At 44.3% G+C, this 17,079-nt stretch overlaps 1 protein-coding gene across 1 annotated transcript; it reads right to left on the bottom strand.

Annotated features, from left to right (window-relative positions):
- Nucleotides 1–5,104: 5,104 nt before the first annotated feature.
- SOX30 (SRY-box transcription factor 30) lies at nt 5,105–16,679 on the bottom strand. The gene is made up of 5 exons (XM_065410150.1): nt 15,758–16,679; nt 14,217–14,456; nt 12,045–12,224; nt 9,538–10,030; nt 5,105–5,486 (listed from the first exon to the last, which is right to left on the bottom strand). The coding sequence occupies exons 1-5, from the start codon at nt 16,677–16,679 to the stop codon at nt 5,105–5,107; spliced, it is 2,217 nt and encodes a 738-aa protein (XP_065266222.1).
- Nucleotides 16,680–17,079: the final 400 nt, after the last annotated feature.

The following is a 17,079-nucleotide window of genomic DNA, read 5'->3' on the forward strand; positions in this document are numbered from 1 at the left end:
GATCCCCATTCTAACCGCTGGCACCCACTCCCTCCGGTATGCAGTCATCCACACCACCACGGAAGTTGTGTCTGTATCACAGTCTGGAATGATACTCTTACAGAAGACAGTGTGTCAGACAGAGCACCACGGGGCTTTGTCCTCTTACTACCTATATTGAACTACAGGTAATGCAAATGGAAAAGACACCTATGCAATGGCTGTGTAAATGCCTGGCATATCTTTGAAAACTTCCTATAATGCAGCAAACCTTCTTCCAAAGTTCCCACATTTACTCTTCAGTCAGAAGATCGAGCCAAAAATGTTGTAATCATTATAGAGTTCAGTCAGGAGGTATTTGTGATTTTTGGTAGCCCCCAAGAATTATAAAAAAAATAAAACATTTAATAATTACACATTATATGACAGGTTTCAGAGTAGCAGCCATGTTAGTCTGTATCCGCAAAAAGGACAGGAGTCCTTGTGGCTTATATGACAGTACTTTTATCATTGGATTTTGGTTATATGACTTTGACCTCATCAGAAACCCCCTCTATAAAAATATAATCTCACACTGTTCAGTTGTGCATTGGTTATTGTTCAGACATGTTCACATGGAGCGGCCCAGAGTATTTTAGGCTTAACAGGGCTCTTGTGGTTGCACTAACTGCCTGTGGCAAAGGAATTAGTCACATCCTGTCTAGCACTTCTGAAGCCTCTTCCTGTACCCCTTTCTTCAGAAAAGTCTTACTGAAGTCGAGGGGAATTTTGCTTGATTCACACCTGCACGGTCAGCTGTAGACTATTTAGTAACTTCATTGATAGTCACATCGAGGTAATGGAACGCCTCTATGTGTGCTTCCCAGTTCTGCTGTCTAGCTAACGCTGATCTTGTGATTAAAGCACCAGATCGGGACCCAGGAAATCTGGATTCTGTTCCCAGCCTTACCATGGACTTCCCATGGGATGTAGGCAAATTTGAAAGTGTTCCTGCACAGTGACCATAAATGAGCACACAAAACAAGGATGGTTGCATGCAAATGGTTAGTTAGGTCTAAAAACAAGGACCTCCATCTCCCCACCTGTAAAATGGGGACAATGACACTTGCCAATGTGATAGTGTTGCTGTGAAGCTAATATGAATTCATTGGTGTTTGTAAAGCACTTTAATGTCCTTGGATCGAAGACACTATATAAGGACAAAGAATTCTTCTTCTTCCTTCATCATGAATTAGGAGTCATTCAAACAAGGAAATAGAAAGAATGCTTGTTAAAGTAATAAACCTCTTCAGAGACTAGAACCCCATGCTCTGGGTGTCCCTAAACCTCTGACTGCCAGAAGCTGGGACTGGCCGACAGGGATGGATCACTCAATAATTGCTCTGTTCAGTTCATCTGGCACCAGCTATCATTGGAAGACAGGATACTGGACTAGATGGACCATTGGCCATGCTGGGTCAGACCATTCTTATGTTCTAATAGTTTGGATTTGCATCAGATTAAAAGAACCTCAGTGATATTTCAGGGGAACTCTTTTGGGGAAAAGGAAAGGCTGCCTAAGGAATCACTGTTAAAAGACTGACTCTGGAGGAAGTATTACCAAAAATGGCGGGCCCAGACAGAGAAGGGAACACTGCTTTGCTGCTGTCAAACCTCAGCATTTGAGACACTTGCCTTGACCGAGGGAGCAGCCACATTCTTGACAGACTTGAACAGAATATTAAATCCTTCTGTATTAAAACATTTTGTCGCCCAATATTTTTGACATTATCAAAGGGAGGAGACTGGGATTCAATAGAAGCAACTGACAATTTAACAGCTGACTTCACTATTTCAGGTGGTGACAGTTCGGAAGGGCTCAGCTCGTCCCAAATCATCTGATTTAGCCTCCGTTTTCCCCCTTCCATTCAGAATGGCAGGAAATATTTGCAGAGCCCAGAGCAGCTGTCCTTTCCAAAGCAGGGAGACATGCCATAGTTTGACAGTATACTACTGGATGTGGGCTTGGTCCTAGTCTGTTTTTAATGGGACTAACACACACACACACAAAAATCAAGCCACCATTTGTGCTTTTTAAAAGAGGGATCAGTGACATTAAGACAAAGGATGATTAATTACCCTGGAGCTTTCTCCATTTACAACTGAATGACCTTGGCTGTGATGAAATTCATGGGTCAAAAACTGTACTGATTTCACTATACTTGCCTATTAAAAACGGTGCAATTCCCCCAGTGCGGAAACAGTTATTCTTGTACAAATATGCTTATCCGAATATAACTTATTTCCATAAGAGGAATAGCTATACTGACAAAAGGCACCTTCATATTGCTATGACTGTGTCCACAGGAGTTATATAGTTATAATTATACTGGGGGGGGGGGGGGAATAATCACATCTGTGACCTAAGCTGTTATATTGTACCACAACTGTATATAGACCAGGTCTTGACTCATCGGGTTAGTGCATGGCGTAGTGGGCATTTCCCCATGATTTCCTCTGTTGTGTGTAGATGTCTATAATGCAAACTAACAAACTGCCTTTTTAAATGACAGAGGGACCCTTGCCTATAGTGAGTGTATTGATTACAGAATTCTCCTGAAAATTAAAAGAGAATTGGGTGATCAAAATGCTGAGGTAACATTGAAAAACTCAGCCCACATGCTGACCTCTCTGGTTTAGCTAGAGAACCTTCTGAAGGAGCAGAGAATTCTTGGGATCATGACACAATAAGGGACAACAGACTGAAACGTGAGGAATCCAAATGACCAACATAGACCGAGGAGAAAAATCTCTTTGTGAAAGTCCACCACCACAACACAATAGTTCATACTCAGCTTCGACATCTTCTGCCAGTCCTAGTGCTCTTCAACTGTCCCAGTCTGCTCTTCACCAAACAGCCACTCCCAGTTCTTCCTAGCTGGAGCTCAGCCTTCTTCCACACACTCACTCTCACTTTCTGGCCCAGAGAGATCCACAGAGAGCACCTCTTCCCCCTGCTGCTGTGTCCCCCTTTATAAGGCCTGGGTGCCTTCCCCTAAGCCCAATTTGGCAACAGGTAATCAGTCACAGGTGTATTGGACCTCTCCTCCTCCCGCACCTGCTCCCTCTTAAAGGGGCCAGTCACCCGGTGCCACTCCCATTGACCCCAATTGTGTAGGCTCAGACCCTGAGTAGATGCTGAGTGCTCCCAATTTCCACTGAGGTTCACGGGCCAAACGATGGCCAAAGGAGAGCTCTCGGGGCAGTTCCCCCCCCAAAAGGCAAAGGACATCTCTGTTAGTTACCTCAACCTCCCAAGAGAACACACAACATTCAGACTATTAATGGAAAGCAGCAGCTCTGGCTTCCTGCACCTTGTAATGGACCAGTCCAGTGTCTCCTTTTACCATCCCCGGGATCTATAAAAGGGAAAGTGGGGGGAGAGGGAGGTCAGATTCAGGGAGTAATCCTGCAAACAGCTGCTTTACACTTTGGAAACATGCTTGTGTGGGAATTAGCGCGTTTGCCCACATGCATTCTCCAGCGCCATATCAGCTTTCAGTCAGAAGCCAATTTAGGAGCTAACAGGCATTTTCAGCTATTTATAAGCCTTTTCTCTTAAGGGCCCATCCACACTACAGATATAATAGAATCAGGGGACCTGGTTACAACATGGTCACAATGTGTCGTGTAAATGGAACCTAGCTATGTTCTTTAACTGGGTAAAGCCTTAGACACCTTAAAACCTGGGATATATTATCGATAGGAAATCCAACACGTATCTATGCTATTTATATTGAGAAAACCTGTCCAGTGTTCTAGAACAAACTATCCCTGGAGACTCCCATTTTAACTCTTCAAAAGTCCAACTGTAGTCAATGGCAAATTTCCCCCTGGATTTCAAATGGAGCAGGAGCAGGCCCTCAATTTGCAACAGGTCTGATTTTCCTAGCTGCTAAACAAGGAACATGATTAGAATATCTGCGTTATAATCATACAGGGGTCTGAGTGCAACAGGTCAGGCCCTTATCAGGTCCTCTTCATATACACCATAAAGTTTGTCATCACAACATACAGCACTAACAACATGCAGTTCATGTGACTTTATTTAAATAGAACAGAAGCAGAACAATGGGATTCCCAGTGAAAGAAATGGGAAGAAAGGAAAAAGAAAGAAAAAAATTGTTTAGTGACATGAATTACTAGTTTTGGCAATAAAATTCTGTATCTCATCTGCTCTTACAATTTAGTGGAGACATTTTCCAACTAACAAATTTAAAATAGGTATTGTATAGATATTAATGTTAACTATACTCAGGGATCAAATCATAGTCCACCAGTATAAGTTATTTCACAGGGCTAGACTTTATCACCCTGATTCCCATTGAATAGCACCTTACTCTCCAAATGGTCCCCATTTAAATCAATGGGACTCTTGCACAATAAGATACTATTTAATGTGAGTATGGGTGGTAGAATTGGACCCTACATTTTCAATGTATTACACAACAGTTTGCAGCACAAATATAGCTTATATAGAAAAACAAACTAAATTATGTTGTTAAATAAATATACCATGGTAGCCAAAGGGCAAATCTGAAAGCATGAGGGAATTACTCCTGACCCCAATCCCTAGCCCCCAGTGCATTTTATTGCATCAAGAATTACATTTTGTTCAAGAATCTGTGACATACAGACAGAATTATTTCACTTGCTAAAATTCCTAAAGTAAAACTGCCAAAATGAATGCAAGTCCTGGAACACAGAAAGCCAGAGTCCTGATTCAGGCCAGCACTTAAGCACATTCTTAAGTCCATTCCTATTCAGAAATGCACTTAAGTACAGGCCTAAAGCTAAGCACATGCTTAAATGCTTTCCTGAATAGGAATGCCTTCATGATTCTGGGCCCAAATGCAGGCCTAATGTGAGCAGGTGAAAACCCAGAGAAATCCGTGACAGCCCCAGGTCTGTATCTGGCCTCCCAAAATGCTAAAGGATGATCAGATTTCTTAAAACAATCTGCACTTATCGCCGAGGTGATTCGGGTTTCTCCTTGAACACACTGACTAAAAAGATATTATAGGACTGAAATGTTTATTTAATATTTTAAAAGCCTCCTGTGTATTGTTATCATTTGGTTTAAAAATTACAAATCTCTTAACACTTTCCCCTCCTCCTCCTCATCGCTGTCAGTCACATTGACTTGCTGGATGCTGGAGGGTGTGGACGGGGTTGTGGTGAAAACGTTCTCCAAGGCTCCAATATCCAGCTGTGGCATGGGGGTTAAATATTCCTCCTCGCTATGGCTGTGGCTGTTGTAATAAGACACTCCCTCTAGGCTCTCACAGCTGCGGGAATCTTCACTCTGTGTGCGCTCATCTGGGTACTCCCTGAAAGGATAGTCTCTATTCAGAGCAGAAAACATAGCCTCGTGCTTTTGGTACTGGTCTTCGTAAAAGCCAAGACATTCGGGCATTGAGCTGGGGAAATTCCCATAGCCAAATGGAGGGCGGCTGTACGGGCACGTGCTGCAGTGAAAGAGACCAAGAGACGATAAATCAAGCTTTCTGCCATGGTGCTAAGTTGTATTGCAAAAGGACTACATAAGACTGGCTTCATTTCTATTGGGGACTGAAGATGAAAGTTACCCTAATGATCTGCATTAGCCAATTCATACAGTAGTCAGATATTTAAACACACCAACCTCTATAAACACTGCAGCCACCCTATATACAAGGAGAGTCAGACCCAGGGTCTATGACAGAGACACCAGCCTACATATGCAGCTCTGTTGCTGCTGGATACACCCAAGAAGTTGTTTTTTAAAAAACAATTTTATTTATTAGTGTAAATACAGCAGAACCTCAGAGTTACAAACACCTTGGGAATGGAGGTTGTTCGTAACTCTGAAATGTTTGTAACTCTGAACAAAACATTATGGTTGTTCTTTCAAAAGTTTACAACTGAATATTGACTTAATACAGCTTTGAAACTTTACAATGCAGAAGAAAAATGCTGCTTTTACCCATCTTAATGTAAATGAAACAAGCACAGAAACAGTTACCTTGTCAAATTGTTTTAAACTTTCCCATTTTTTAGTACTTTATGTTTAACACAATACTGTATCGTATTTGCTTTCTGTGTGTGTCTGCTGCTGCCGGATTGCGTACTTCCAGTTCCAAATGAGGTGTGTGGTTGACTGGTCAGTTTGTAACTCTGGTGTTCGTAACTCTGAGGTTCTACTGTAATGTCACAGATAAAATAGTGTCCTACACTCTATCAAGCATTTTATCAAACATACCCAAATAGTAAAACCAAGCATCATAACCTAAAGGGTGATATGGTAGAGGTCTATAAAATCATGAATGGTGTGGGGGGAAAAGTGTTATTTACCCTGTCACATAACACAAGAACCAGAGATCAACCAATGAAATTAATAGCCGGCAGGTTTAAAACAAACAAAAGGAAGTATTTCTTCACGCAGTGCACAGTCAACCTGTGGAACTCGTTGCCAGGGGATGTTGTGAAGGCCAAATGTATAACTGGGTTCAAAAAAGAATGAGATAAGTTCATGGAGGATAGATCCATCAATGGCTATTAGCCAAGATGGTCAGGGATGCAACTCCATGCTCTGGGCGTCCCTAGGCTCTGACTGCCAGATTCTGGGACTGGATGACAGGGGATGGATCATTTGATAACTGCCCTATTCTGTTCATTCCCTCTGAAGCATCTGGCATTGGCCACTGTCAGAAGACAGGCTACTGGGCTAAATGGACCATTGGTCTGACCCAATATGGTCGTTCTTATGTTCTAACCCAGTTTATGTGATCTCCGCAGGCCACCGTTTATAGTGGAGTTGGAGACGGCTAAAAAAATTCCTTTTATTTCCTTTTTAAATCATGTGTTGCAGCTGCTAGACTGTTAGTAAACAAGAAGGATGTCAGGGAATCCTGTCCCTCAGAGTATACAAGGTAAAGAGGATACATCAGTGGTTCACAACCCGTGGGCTGCTTGCAGCCCAGTCAGCACACAGCTGTTGCCCATGTAACATCCTCAGGGCCATTCAGGTAGTATATATATGTGTGGCTATGGCGCACATAACACAGAGAGCACTGCATATGCGGCCTAGAATGGTACATAGGTTGAGAACCCCACTAGGATACATGGCTAGACATCATTAGGGTGACCAGATCACCCAGGTCAAATATCCCGCGGCGGCCCCGGAGTGGGGGCAGCAGGCCCCAGCCCCCCCGTCCCGCTCGGGTCCCGCAGGGGAACGAACGGGGCTGGGCTGCCGATGCCTCCGACCCGGGGCCGCCGTGGGATTGCACAAGCTGGGCAGCAGCCCAGACACGACTGGCCAGGGGCTGGGCACAGCGTGCGCGCTGCTGGGTCCCCGCAACAGGCCCGGGCTCGGGGGGTTCAGGCCCGGGCACCAGAACCGCAGCCGCCGAGCTTGGCCATCGGCCGCTTCCTCCCCCCGCGGGCTGCCCCCCTACTCTCCCTCCAAGTACCGCCTGACTGAGTCCTGCCTGCACTGGGGCCAGGCCGGACTCTCACTCACGGCACCCCGCTCCCCCTGCGTCTCCGGGGCCTCCCTCCAGCGCTTGTGGAGGGAGGAGGAATGGTGAGCCTGGGGAAGAGGCGGGGATTTGGGGAGGTAGCCAATGGGGGAAGGAGGGGACGGAGTCGGGACCGGGGGGGGGGTGCGAGCACTTCCGTCTCCGGAGCATTTGCTTGTTTGTCCAGTGTCCTGACCTAACATCGGTCGGGACATGGGACAAACAAGCAAATATCGGGACAGTCCCGATAAAATCGGGACGTCTGGTCACCCTAGACATCATGCAATTGATAGTTGAAAGTGAGAAACTCCAGAAAAAGAATCATATAAGGTGATAAAAAATTGCTCCCCAAAACAACTAATAACTGATTTTTTATCCTGATTCAGGACCCAGAGGGCCAAAGTGTATTACAATTTATTCAGTGTCATAGATATATATATATATATATATATATATATATTACTGTAGAGTAACTAAAGTGTGTGAAACAAGTAATAGAGCCCTTCTCTAATGATATTATAGTTTAACGATATGTATTGGTACAATGCAGATCCAGGCTTCAGTGGTACTATTCATATCTCTTAAGAGAGCACATGGATAGGATCCCAAAAGCAGCTGGTACAAACACGGTCAAGAGGTCTTTCCTTAAATTTCTTCAATCCAGCTGCTAATTTTTAGCACACAATTTTTCACACACATTCATTTGCACAATCAGTGCTACACAAAAAAGATGAATTGTTTTAGAACACCAAACAGACTGTTATGATATGAGCAAAAAAACCCACCCCCCAAGCTGCTCGTGAGCTCTGCCTAATGACGGAGACCAAAGGCCAAAGCTCAGCTCAGCTTTAGTGCCCAATGTGAAGGCAGGCACCAATGCATCAATGCTATAGTGTGTTGTTCAAGTGATGATAACTTTGGTCTATTATTTAAGGTTCTTGAACTTAACACATGCCCACAGACTGACTTGTGTTGCAGATACGATCTGTCCATTAAGGTCTTTCAATTTTCATGGGTCATCTTCTGCCCTGATTTACCCATTGACTTCATGCAGGCACATTCTGCTGAGATCAATAGGAGAGTGCAGTGTGTAAGTCAAGGCAGAATGTGGCCCCAAATCTTTAAGCATCGCCTCCAGCTGGAGAGTGATCGTTGTAATCATTTGTGATCAAATATAGGAAAATTGGCTACTTATAAAAAATAAGCTATGAAAATGAACACTGAGCTCGCTCATTTCTCCATTCAAAGTGACACAGAGTTTGTGCAGTGTGAATTCTCTTCATTGATCTCTGTGCACTAGCTGGCTTGCAGGTATTCTTGGGCCTGAACAGCACATTTGGCTGTTGCTCAACTGGCTGCTACAAGGCACTGGAGCCTGCAGGCGGTCACTGTTGAACCAATAGCAGTCCCTCTGCACGTGGTCAGTTTAGTCAACACTGAAATACTGTATCGGGGGTGTACAAAACCAAGAGTTCTTGGTTCAAGTTGCTCTTCTCCAGTTGACTAACCCAAAGGTGCAAAGAATATACTATGGTTTATTTGCTATATCATCCCCAGGGCTCTTCCCATCTGGTAAGACCTCAGTACTATCCCTTTTCATAGAGACAACCCCACCAAGGTGTTTGGGGTACTATGTAACCAGCTCAAATGCTTGCCCAGTTATTTGTTTTTATTTCCATAACTTTTACTCAATATATTTTTGTTGAATTCAATTGCACTGCTGGGACTTGGGTGGCGGGGCAGCAAGCACTTCTATTTACTGTTAGCTTGGAACACACAATGGCTTGGAGCTATTGGTAGTTGGGTACAACTGAGAGCAGCCTCGGGCTGCCAGGTTCCACAATTGGGGAGCTGTTAAGGTGGCATTAAGCCCACTTTCCCGCACAGCCTTGCATTCTTGCACTGAGAGTCATTTGACCAGTCTGCTGTTCTTTGCACTCTTTCTATAAGCAGTAGGTTGCATTGACCTTTAGCACATACATGCTCTCGCTAGAATTTAAATGAATGACTTAATTACCTTGACGGGAAGTAGTGGGGTCCAGGTAAGAAGTAAGGGTGATGAAACGAAAATCGAGGAGGAGCTCCAAAGAGAGTGGCTGGATGACCAATGGGAGGAGGTTGATAGAGATGTGAGTGAGGAATGGGAGGAGCCTGGGGAATTGGTGCACTTCTAGGACAAGTAGAAACACCTGAGTACTCCTTAGGGGGTTGACTATTAGAGACAGGAAATCTGGAGTGAGTGGTGCTGGCATTACTTGGGTTCCTGCTGGAGCTCTCAATGCAAACTGGGATAGGTCTCTTTACGGAACAACTTGATCCGGAAGGTAGATGATGAGCTTCTGTCTGTTCAGGTCCAGCAAAGCGTTGTGGTGGAATTACAGGGTGAAGGGGCAGATTTGGAGCTGGGACAGCCACTGGTGTGGTGCTTCCAACACTCGGCTGGAAAAGTGTAATTGGACCTGGATGTTGAATGGAAGGAGCTGGCAGCTGGATAGTAGAAGGGGCTTCACCTTTTGAAAACAGAAATGATTATTGATCAATCATGAATGGAAGGGTTCCAGTAAGAGCATTTTATAAGTACCACTTTAGCTAACTACACATAGAATAGAAAGTATCAGAGGGGTAGCCGTGTTAGTCTGGATCTGTAAAAAGCGGCAAAGAGTCCTGTGGCACCTTATAGACTAACAGAAGTATTGGAGCATAAGCTTTCGTGGGTGAATACCCACTTCATCAAACGCATGTGGTGGAAATTTCCAGAGGCAGGTATAAATATGCAGGCAAGAATCAGTCTGTTTCTCCTCCCTAGGTGTTCACACCTCAACTGCTAGAAGAGGGCCTCATCCTCCCTGACTGAACTAACCTCGTTATCTCTAGATTGATTCTTGCTTGCATATTTATATCTGCCTCTAGAAATTTCCACCACGTGTCTGACGAAGTGGGTATTCACCCACGAAAGCTTATGCTCCAATATTTCTGTTAGTCTCTAAGGTGCCACAGGACTCTTTGCCGCTTTTTATAGAATAGAAAGAAGACAGACACGCTAAGTTCCCGGGCGGATTCTGTATTGTCCTCCTCCATCTCCCAAACCAAAAACAGAGACAGCTCAACATTTCTTCTGTCCTTGGAAATCCCCTCCTCAGAAACCAAACACAGTTTTCTCACCTCTACTGAGTAACACACCCACCTTTGTCACACTGATATCCAAATCTGAATGTAATTAAGTGTATTAGCAAATTTAAGAAGGATGACATGTGGTTAACTCCAACGCTGCTTTATTGAAATGCTGCCATTACAGGGCTCTCTAACCCATCTCTCCAGAGCATCTTCAGCAAAACACCCCTATAATTCACAATCATATGCCACTTAGCAAGCCAGTATGGACCTGCAATGTATACATAAAGAATATATGCATACATTCTCAGCTGATGTAAACCTGCTTAGTTCTACTGTGGCCCTAAGAAACAGAATCAAGTGGGAATACCAAATTGCCCCAAAATTGTTATTTTTCATTTGTTTTGAAAAAGGACACACCCAGGCAGTGTTTGTTCACTTTGTCATAATTTACAGACATGTTTCTGTATCATTTTTATGACATTAAAGTTATCATTTAGAGTGTGCCTCTCCTACAGAACGATTCCAAAGCATTTTGGGGACATTTTCAAAGTGCCTAAGTGACTTCAAAGCCTAAATCCCAAGTCACTGGAATGTAGGCACTTTGGAAAATTTTGTCCTTCACAACAATATATTCAGGAATCACTTCAACTACAACTAAAGTATAGCCACCTCTGGGATGAAACAGAGTAGGTATTCAAGGCAGCATAATAACACTATACAATAGTTTAGATGTGGGCACAACTTTGCACATGCACTTTTTTGTGCACACTTCTCTCATAACCAGGTTTTGGTGTGTACAGAAACTTGGATTTGTGTATTCAAACCGAATATGTGTTTGCAAATTAGAGAGACAAAGCGAACGAGGTAATTTTTTTATTGGACCAACTTCTGTTGGTGAGAGAGACAATCTTTTGAGCTTATATAGAGTTCTTGTTCAGGACATGAAGAGCTCTGTGTAAGCGTGAAAGCTTGTCTCTCTCACCAACAGAAGTTGGTCCAATAAAAACTATTACCTCACTCACCTTATGTCTCTAATATCCTGGGACCAACATGGCTACCACAGTTTGCAAATTAGCTAGTTAAATACATAATTATTTTCCAGTTGTGTATGCAAAGCTGAGTTGCTGTGCATGCAAAACTGTGGCTGTGAAAACACTGTACATCTAGAAAATTGTGTGCAAAGTTGCACCTGCAAGTTTAGGTGCAGCTTTTAAAAATGCAGCCCTCACCTTATTAACATCTTTCCCTGTGACAATTTTTCTGACAAATTTCACCTTGTCCTCTTAAGCAGCTTTGCCACTGGATTGTTGCTTTAAACACTCTTATGCTGGCTTACGCTTGACCTTATACAGGATACAATTTTCTTATTATTATTGAATGAATTCACCAAAACTAATTGAACAAACTCACAGACAGGATGTCCAATACTGTTCTGTACATTGGGAATGACAACGGAGTAAGTGGGTGATCGGAAAGGATAAATTGTGGTTGGGTTTGTAGTGATGATGTTCTGAGAGGTGCCGGAAAATACAGTGGAGACAGTCAATGGGAAGCGCTTTCTTTTGCCGGGTCGTGGTTGGTAAACCCAGCCTGTGGGAGAGTAAATGAGAAAGCTTAAGGCAGGTTTCATAGACGTGTGGGCCAGTTTCTTGCACTGTAACAAGACATGAAAAACTACGACACCCACAATTCTGAAAAGTCTGTATGGATCCACAACAAGGGCAAATCCTCTTCCAGTTGAAGTTAACAGCAAAACTCCCTTTCACTTCAATAAAGTGGCAGACTGAGCACCCTATCAGAGAGTATGATGAAACTGGCACATTCTCTCATTCTTTTCATATTAACATACGTTATTATGTGGTTGGTGGAGGAGATACAGGATCAGAAAACCAGAGGGGCCAGTGTGGCACAGGTTAACACGACATTATGAAGGGAGGGTACAGGAGAAAATGGCAATGCATCTTGGACTTTATTTTGAAAAAATATGGTAATATTAAAAATATGGCTCCAGATTTATAATCTCACTGGCTCTCTAATTCTCAAATACACCTGTGCAAATTTCATTTACACCAGTGAGACTGTAGAGATGTAATAGTTAAGGAAGAATTTGACCCAATGGGAGCTGTGCATATATTACTGCAGGCAGAACTAGGTTTGCCTCTGATACATACACCAATCAAATAGTAAGAGATTTGTAAAGATGATGGTAGGTCATTTATACCAATTAGGTTTCATTAGACTTTTTGTCTCGGTTATGATGCTTAAAGGAGGCCTGAATGTTTGGGGGTGTTTAATATTATGTTTTGTCGTCTGTTTGTTTTTGACATAAGAAATTCAGATCTTGTCTACTCTGGAATACTCTGTGGCAGCCTGGAGAACAAGTAGGATTATGACATCACAGATATAAAGGACGTAGCACCTTATAGTTTAGTGATTTTTATTCAGTTTAAAAACTCTGGTTTTTTCACCTGTTTAAATTACTCAGGAGAAAAATGCTTTGTTAAAGATTCACTACCCTGCCCCCTTCAGCTAAAGGCTGAAAAAAGTCTCATTCCACATCTGAGATCGCCAACAAATCCTCCGGCCAAAACACAGAAAACCAGATTTGAGCCTTGATTCACCTCTGGATTACTTACAATAGTGTAATATAGACAGCCGAAAATTGGAGTAAGAAGGGGTGAATGAGACCCTTGGTATTCCTGCTATTTCTAAGCTAATATTAATAAATGTGTTTCCAATGAAAATGAGGATTTTTGTTCAGATTTAACATTTGTATTTGGCTTTAACATTCCCTTACAGCTTTGCAACCGAACATTTCCTACAGCTTTGCAGCATTATATTTGTGCATGGAAAACAGAAAGTGAAACTCACTAAAAATTGTTTAGAAAGTGAAACTGACTAGTTTAATTTCTTTGCCCAAGCTGAGTGAAAAGAAAAATATAAAGAAACAGAATAACCGATGAAAAGTAAATTAGATTTGAAAATCTTTGAATTTTAATAATCTAACTTGTAATTGGTGTTATAGATATAGATTTCTTTATTTTTAATTATATGGGTATTGGACGCTATTATTATTTACATTATTACTCCCAGACAGGAAACTGTTAGTCCACAGTTAAGGTTGAAAAAATTATTTAATCTATTTATAGGCATTTCTATGTCCTTGTCACCATAGTATCTGATAAAATTAATTTTTAGGAAAATGCCTTAAATGAATATTACAATTTAAGGAACAAATAACTCTAGAAGCACAGGGAATTCAAAGTTCAGAATACTGTGCTCCAAGAACCAAACATTAGGAGTTGGGGACCCTCCTCTTACCCACCTCCACACAGGGTTTTCTTCTTCCCATTTAGCATACTGACCCTCATTCCCTATATGGCTTTTCCTTTCCCAATCCTACTGGACTAGATTCATTTGCCTATCACGTAGCTCTCTGCCTGCCATTTCCCCCACCCTGGGCATCTGTATCAGTCCATGCAGAATACTGCACTAGGCCATGAGCACTTTATAAAGTCAACATTTTGGGGTAATGCAAACTTTTAAAACATGCAGGTGTAAGGAAGTATATGCATTTTTTACCAGGAAATTCCTCTCTGTGCTTTTCTTTAATCTTTTGAGCTTCATCATAATAGGGCTTCTTTTGCTCTTCAGTGAGTTTGTTCCACTCTAATCCAAGCTGGACACTGATTTCTGCATTATTGGCAGCTGGGTTAGCTTTGGCTAGTGCCGGCCGGTGAATTCTTGCCCACACCATAAATGCATTCATTGGACGTTTTACATGGCCATTTCTGTCTTTGCTAAATGGGGTATCTGGTATCCCTACATAACAAAAATCAGGAAAGAATATCATTAGGCAGACAGCACATGCAATGTTACCGTAAATCATATTTAAAGAAAGAATCCAGCTAAACCCAAACAAAAGAAACACCCGGATTCTGGAACCCACAAGCCTCCATACATATTTGGAGAATTGCCCCTGGAAAAAACATTTAAATGTCATCAACTAAGAGAATACTGGAGTAATGACTAGCCACAAGTGAAATACTCCATAAAGACTAATTTAAATATTTGACATTACAGTATCTGCTATTGTGGCATAAAGCAACAGAGTCCTGTGGCACCTTTAAGACTAACAGATGTATTGGAGCATAAGCTTTCGTGGGTGAATACCCACTTTGTCAGACGCATATAATGGATGTATTGTGGCATAGTCTCTCTCTCTCCTTTCATACAGATCACAGCTAATTTCACCATAATAAAAAAAATGGTAGGGGGTTTGTTTTCATTTGACTAATTATTGTGTTATGTAATGCATATGTTTATAAAGGCACCACAGTATCAGTGCAAGCTTATGCACAGTGCAACAGTAATGCACCTAAACCCTGACCTTGCAGGGACCATAGCCATTCAATTCTTGGCTTCTCTGCTAAGTCTGCCAGATGGTGCTAGTTTTTTGTGAGATGTGGATACCTTTGCTGGAAGGACTGATGAATCTACTAAATGCTCATCAGATGCAATCAACTTCCAATCACAACCAATAAGGCTGGATTTGAGCTGATGACCTAAAGGTGGAAGGTTTCCACTCCACTACTAATTCACTTAGCAAGCAGTCCCTCTATGAAAGGTATTTCTAAATGCACCCATCACCTAAACCCTGCATTATCAATGAAAGGACAAGGGTCTATTAGCCATTAGGACAGAAATTAATTTTAAAGGTCAAAATTGAGCTCTTAAATCCACTCAAAGATTAAGCCCTGCATTTTCAAAATCGGGCCGGTGCCTAAACAAGGACTTTAAAGACTGCTTTTAGGCTCCTAGTCTTGAAAATCTTAGGCTTTATAATTAAGAATCAGACACCTGCTACAGGGGGCTAAAGTCAGAACTGGAGTAAGCAGCTGCACAGACATCAACAGAGCTGAACCCTCTAAAACCCAGGTTGAATGTGACCCTGTATGTTTACACTCTCAGTGCAGGTGGAAATGATATGGATACAGTTTACATAGAAAGGCCAGTACTTCAATAGCATTTCCACTTGTGTTTCCTAACCGCTAGAATTCCAACTATGGGGCAACATGTGTTGAAGCCTTGGACATTCCGATGCCACTGCCATAGAATAATACCTGCATCAGAGGGCAGCACTGTGAGGGGCACATCCTTAGTTTCAATTTTGACTGAAGGCTCCAGTAAGGATTGCATTTTAAGGGGCACTTGGGCCAGGGGCACTTTAGTCACTCGGATCAGCTCAGAAGGTGGAGGTCCCTGAAACTGGATCCTGGTCCCAGAGGGTACTGGATGGAGTGTCAATGGGATCTTCAGGTCTTGAGGATGCTGTGTTCCAAACCCACCAGCCGGCTGAGCCGCGGGGGCATCTTTGCTGGCATGAGTCGGGCCGCTGAAGAATCCAGCTGGCTTGGACGACACAGCTTCTTCCCTCCCCTTGCAGTCCTCACCGGCTGCCTCTGCCTGCTCTGCCTTGATTGCTCCTTCTTTCCCAGTCCCCGAGGCCACGCTGTCCCCCCCAGTCTCTTTCACCATCACCTCTTTCTGGCTCTCCTCTGCGTTCCCCCCTTTTTGATCCCCTCCTCTCCTGACGGTGCCGCTGGCCGCGAGCTGGGTCCCCTCTTTCCCTGCCCGTCGGGCTGCGGCGGCCTTGAGCTCGCCCCTCTTTCTCTTGCTGCAGCCGCCGCACCCCAGCTGGCCCTCTTGCTCCTGCTCCGCTGCTTTTCCCTGCAGCGCCCGGGGGGGCTCCCTCCCCTCCTGCTGCTCCCCAGGTCCCAGCGCAGCCGTGGGGGGCAGCAGCTGCTTGCTGGGGGAACTTTGCCCATTCAGGGTGTGCAGCTCCTTGCAGGGGGCGCCCTGCCCGGGGAGGGGGGACAGGAGCTGAGGGAGGGGCCCCGGCCTGGGGGGGAGGAGCAGGAGGTGCGGCTCCCTGCCCCCCTGCCTGGTGAGGGGGTGCAGGAGGAGGTGCTCCAAGCGGGGTGCCTCCTGCCCGGCTGGGGGGTGCGGTTGCCGGGGGGGCTCCTCCTGCGGCCCCCCCTCCATGGCGCAGGCGGGGCCCGGCGGGAGGGGGATTGTCGGGGATTGTGAGCTCAGCCGCCTCCCTCTGTCGCCGTCCGTTTGTTTCCTGCGGTTGCTTCGCAAACGTTCTCAGCGCCCCCTCCGCGCCTCGCGCCCCGCCCGGGGCCGCCGCAAATGGCAACGGCGGGGCGCCACGTGCCTCCCGCGGGCCCTGCGGTTGCCATGGAGACGTGCAACAATGGCGTTCCCACGGCGACCCCGGGAGGAACGCTTGGCCGCTCGCGACGCCTGCAGAGCGGGGCAGGCGGGCAACCCCGCCACCGGTCGTGCGTGGGAATCCGCACGGTGAAGGGTTGCTCTGAGCCGTGGCGCGCCCTAGCCCTCCGTGGCATTTTAATTAATGAGCGGATCTCCGGAGCCTTCG

The sequence above is a fragment of the Emys orbicularis genome, chromosome 8 (genome assembly GCF_028017835.1).
Source record: "Emys orbicularis isolate rEmyOrb1 chromosome 8, rEmyOrb1.hap1, whole genome shotgun sequence".
NCBI lineage: Eukaryota > Metazoa > Chordata > Testudines > Emydidae > Emys > Emys orbicularis.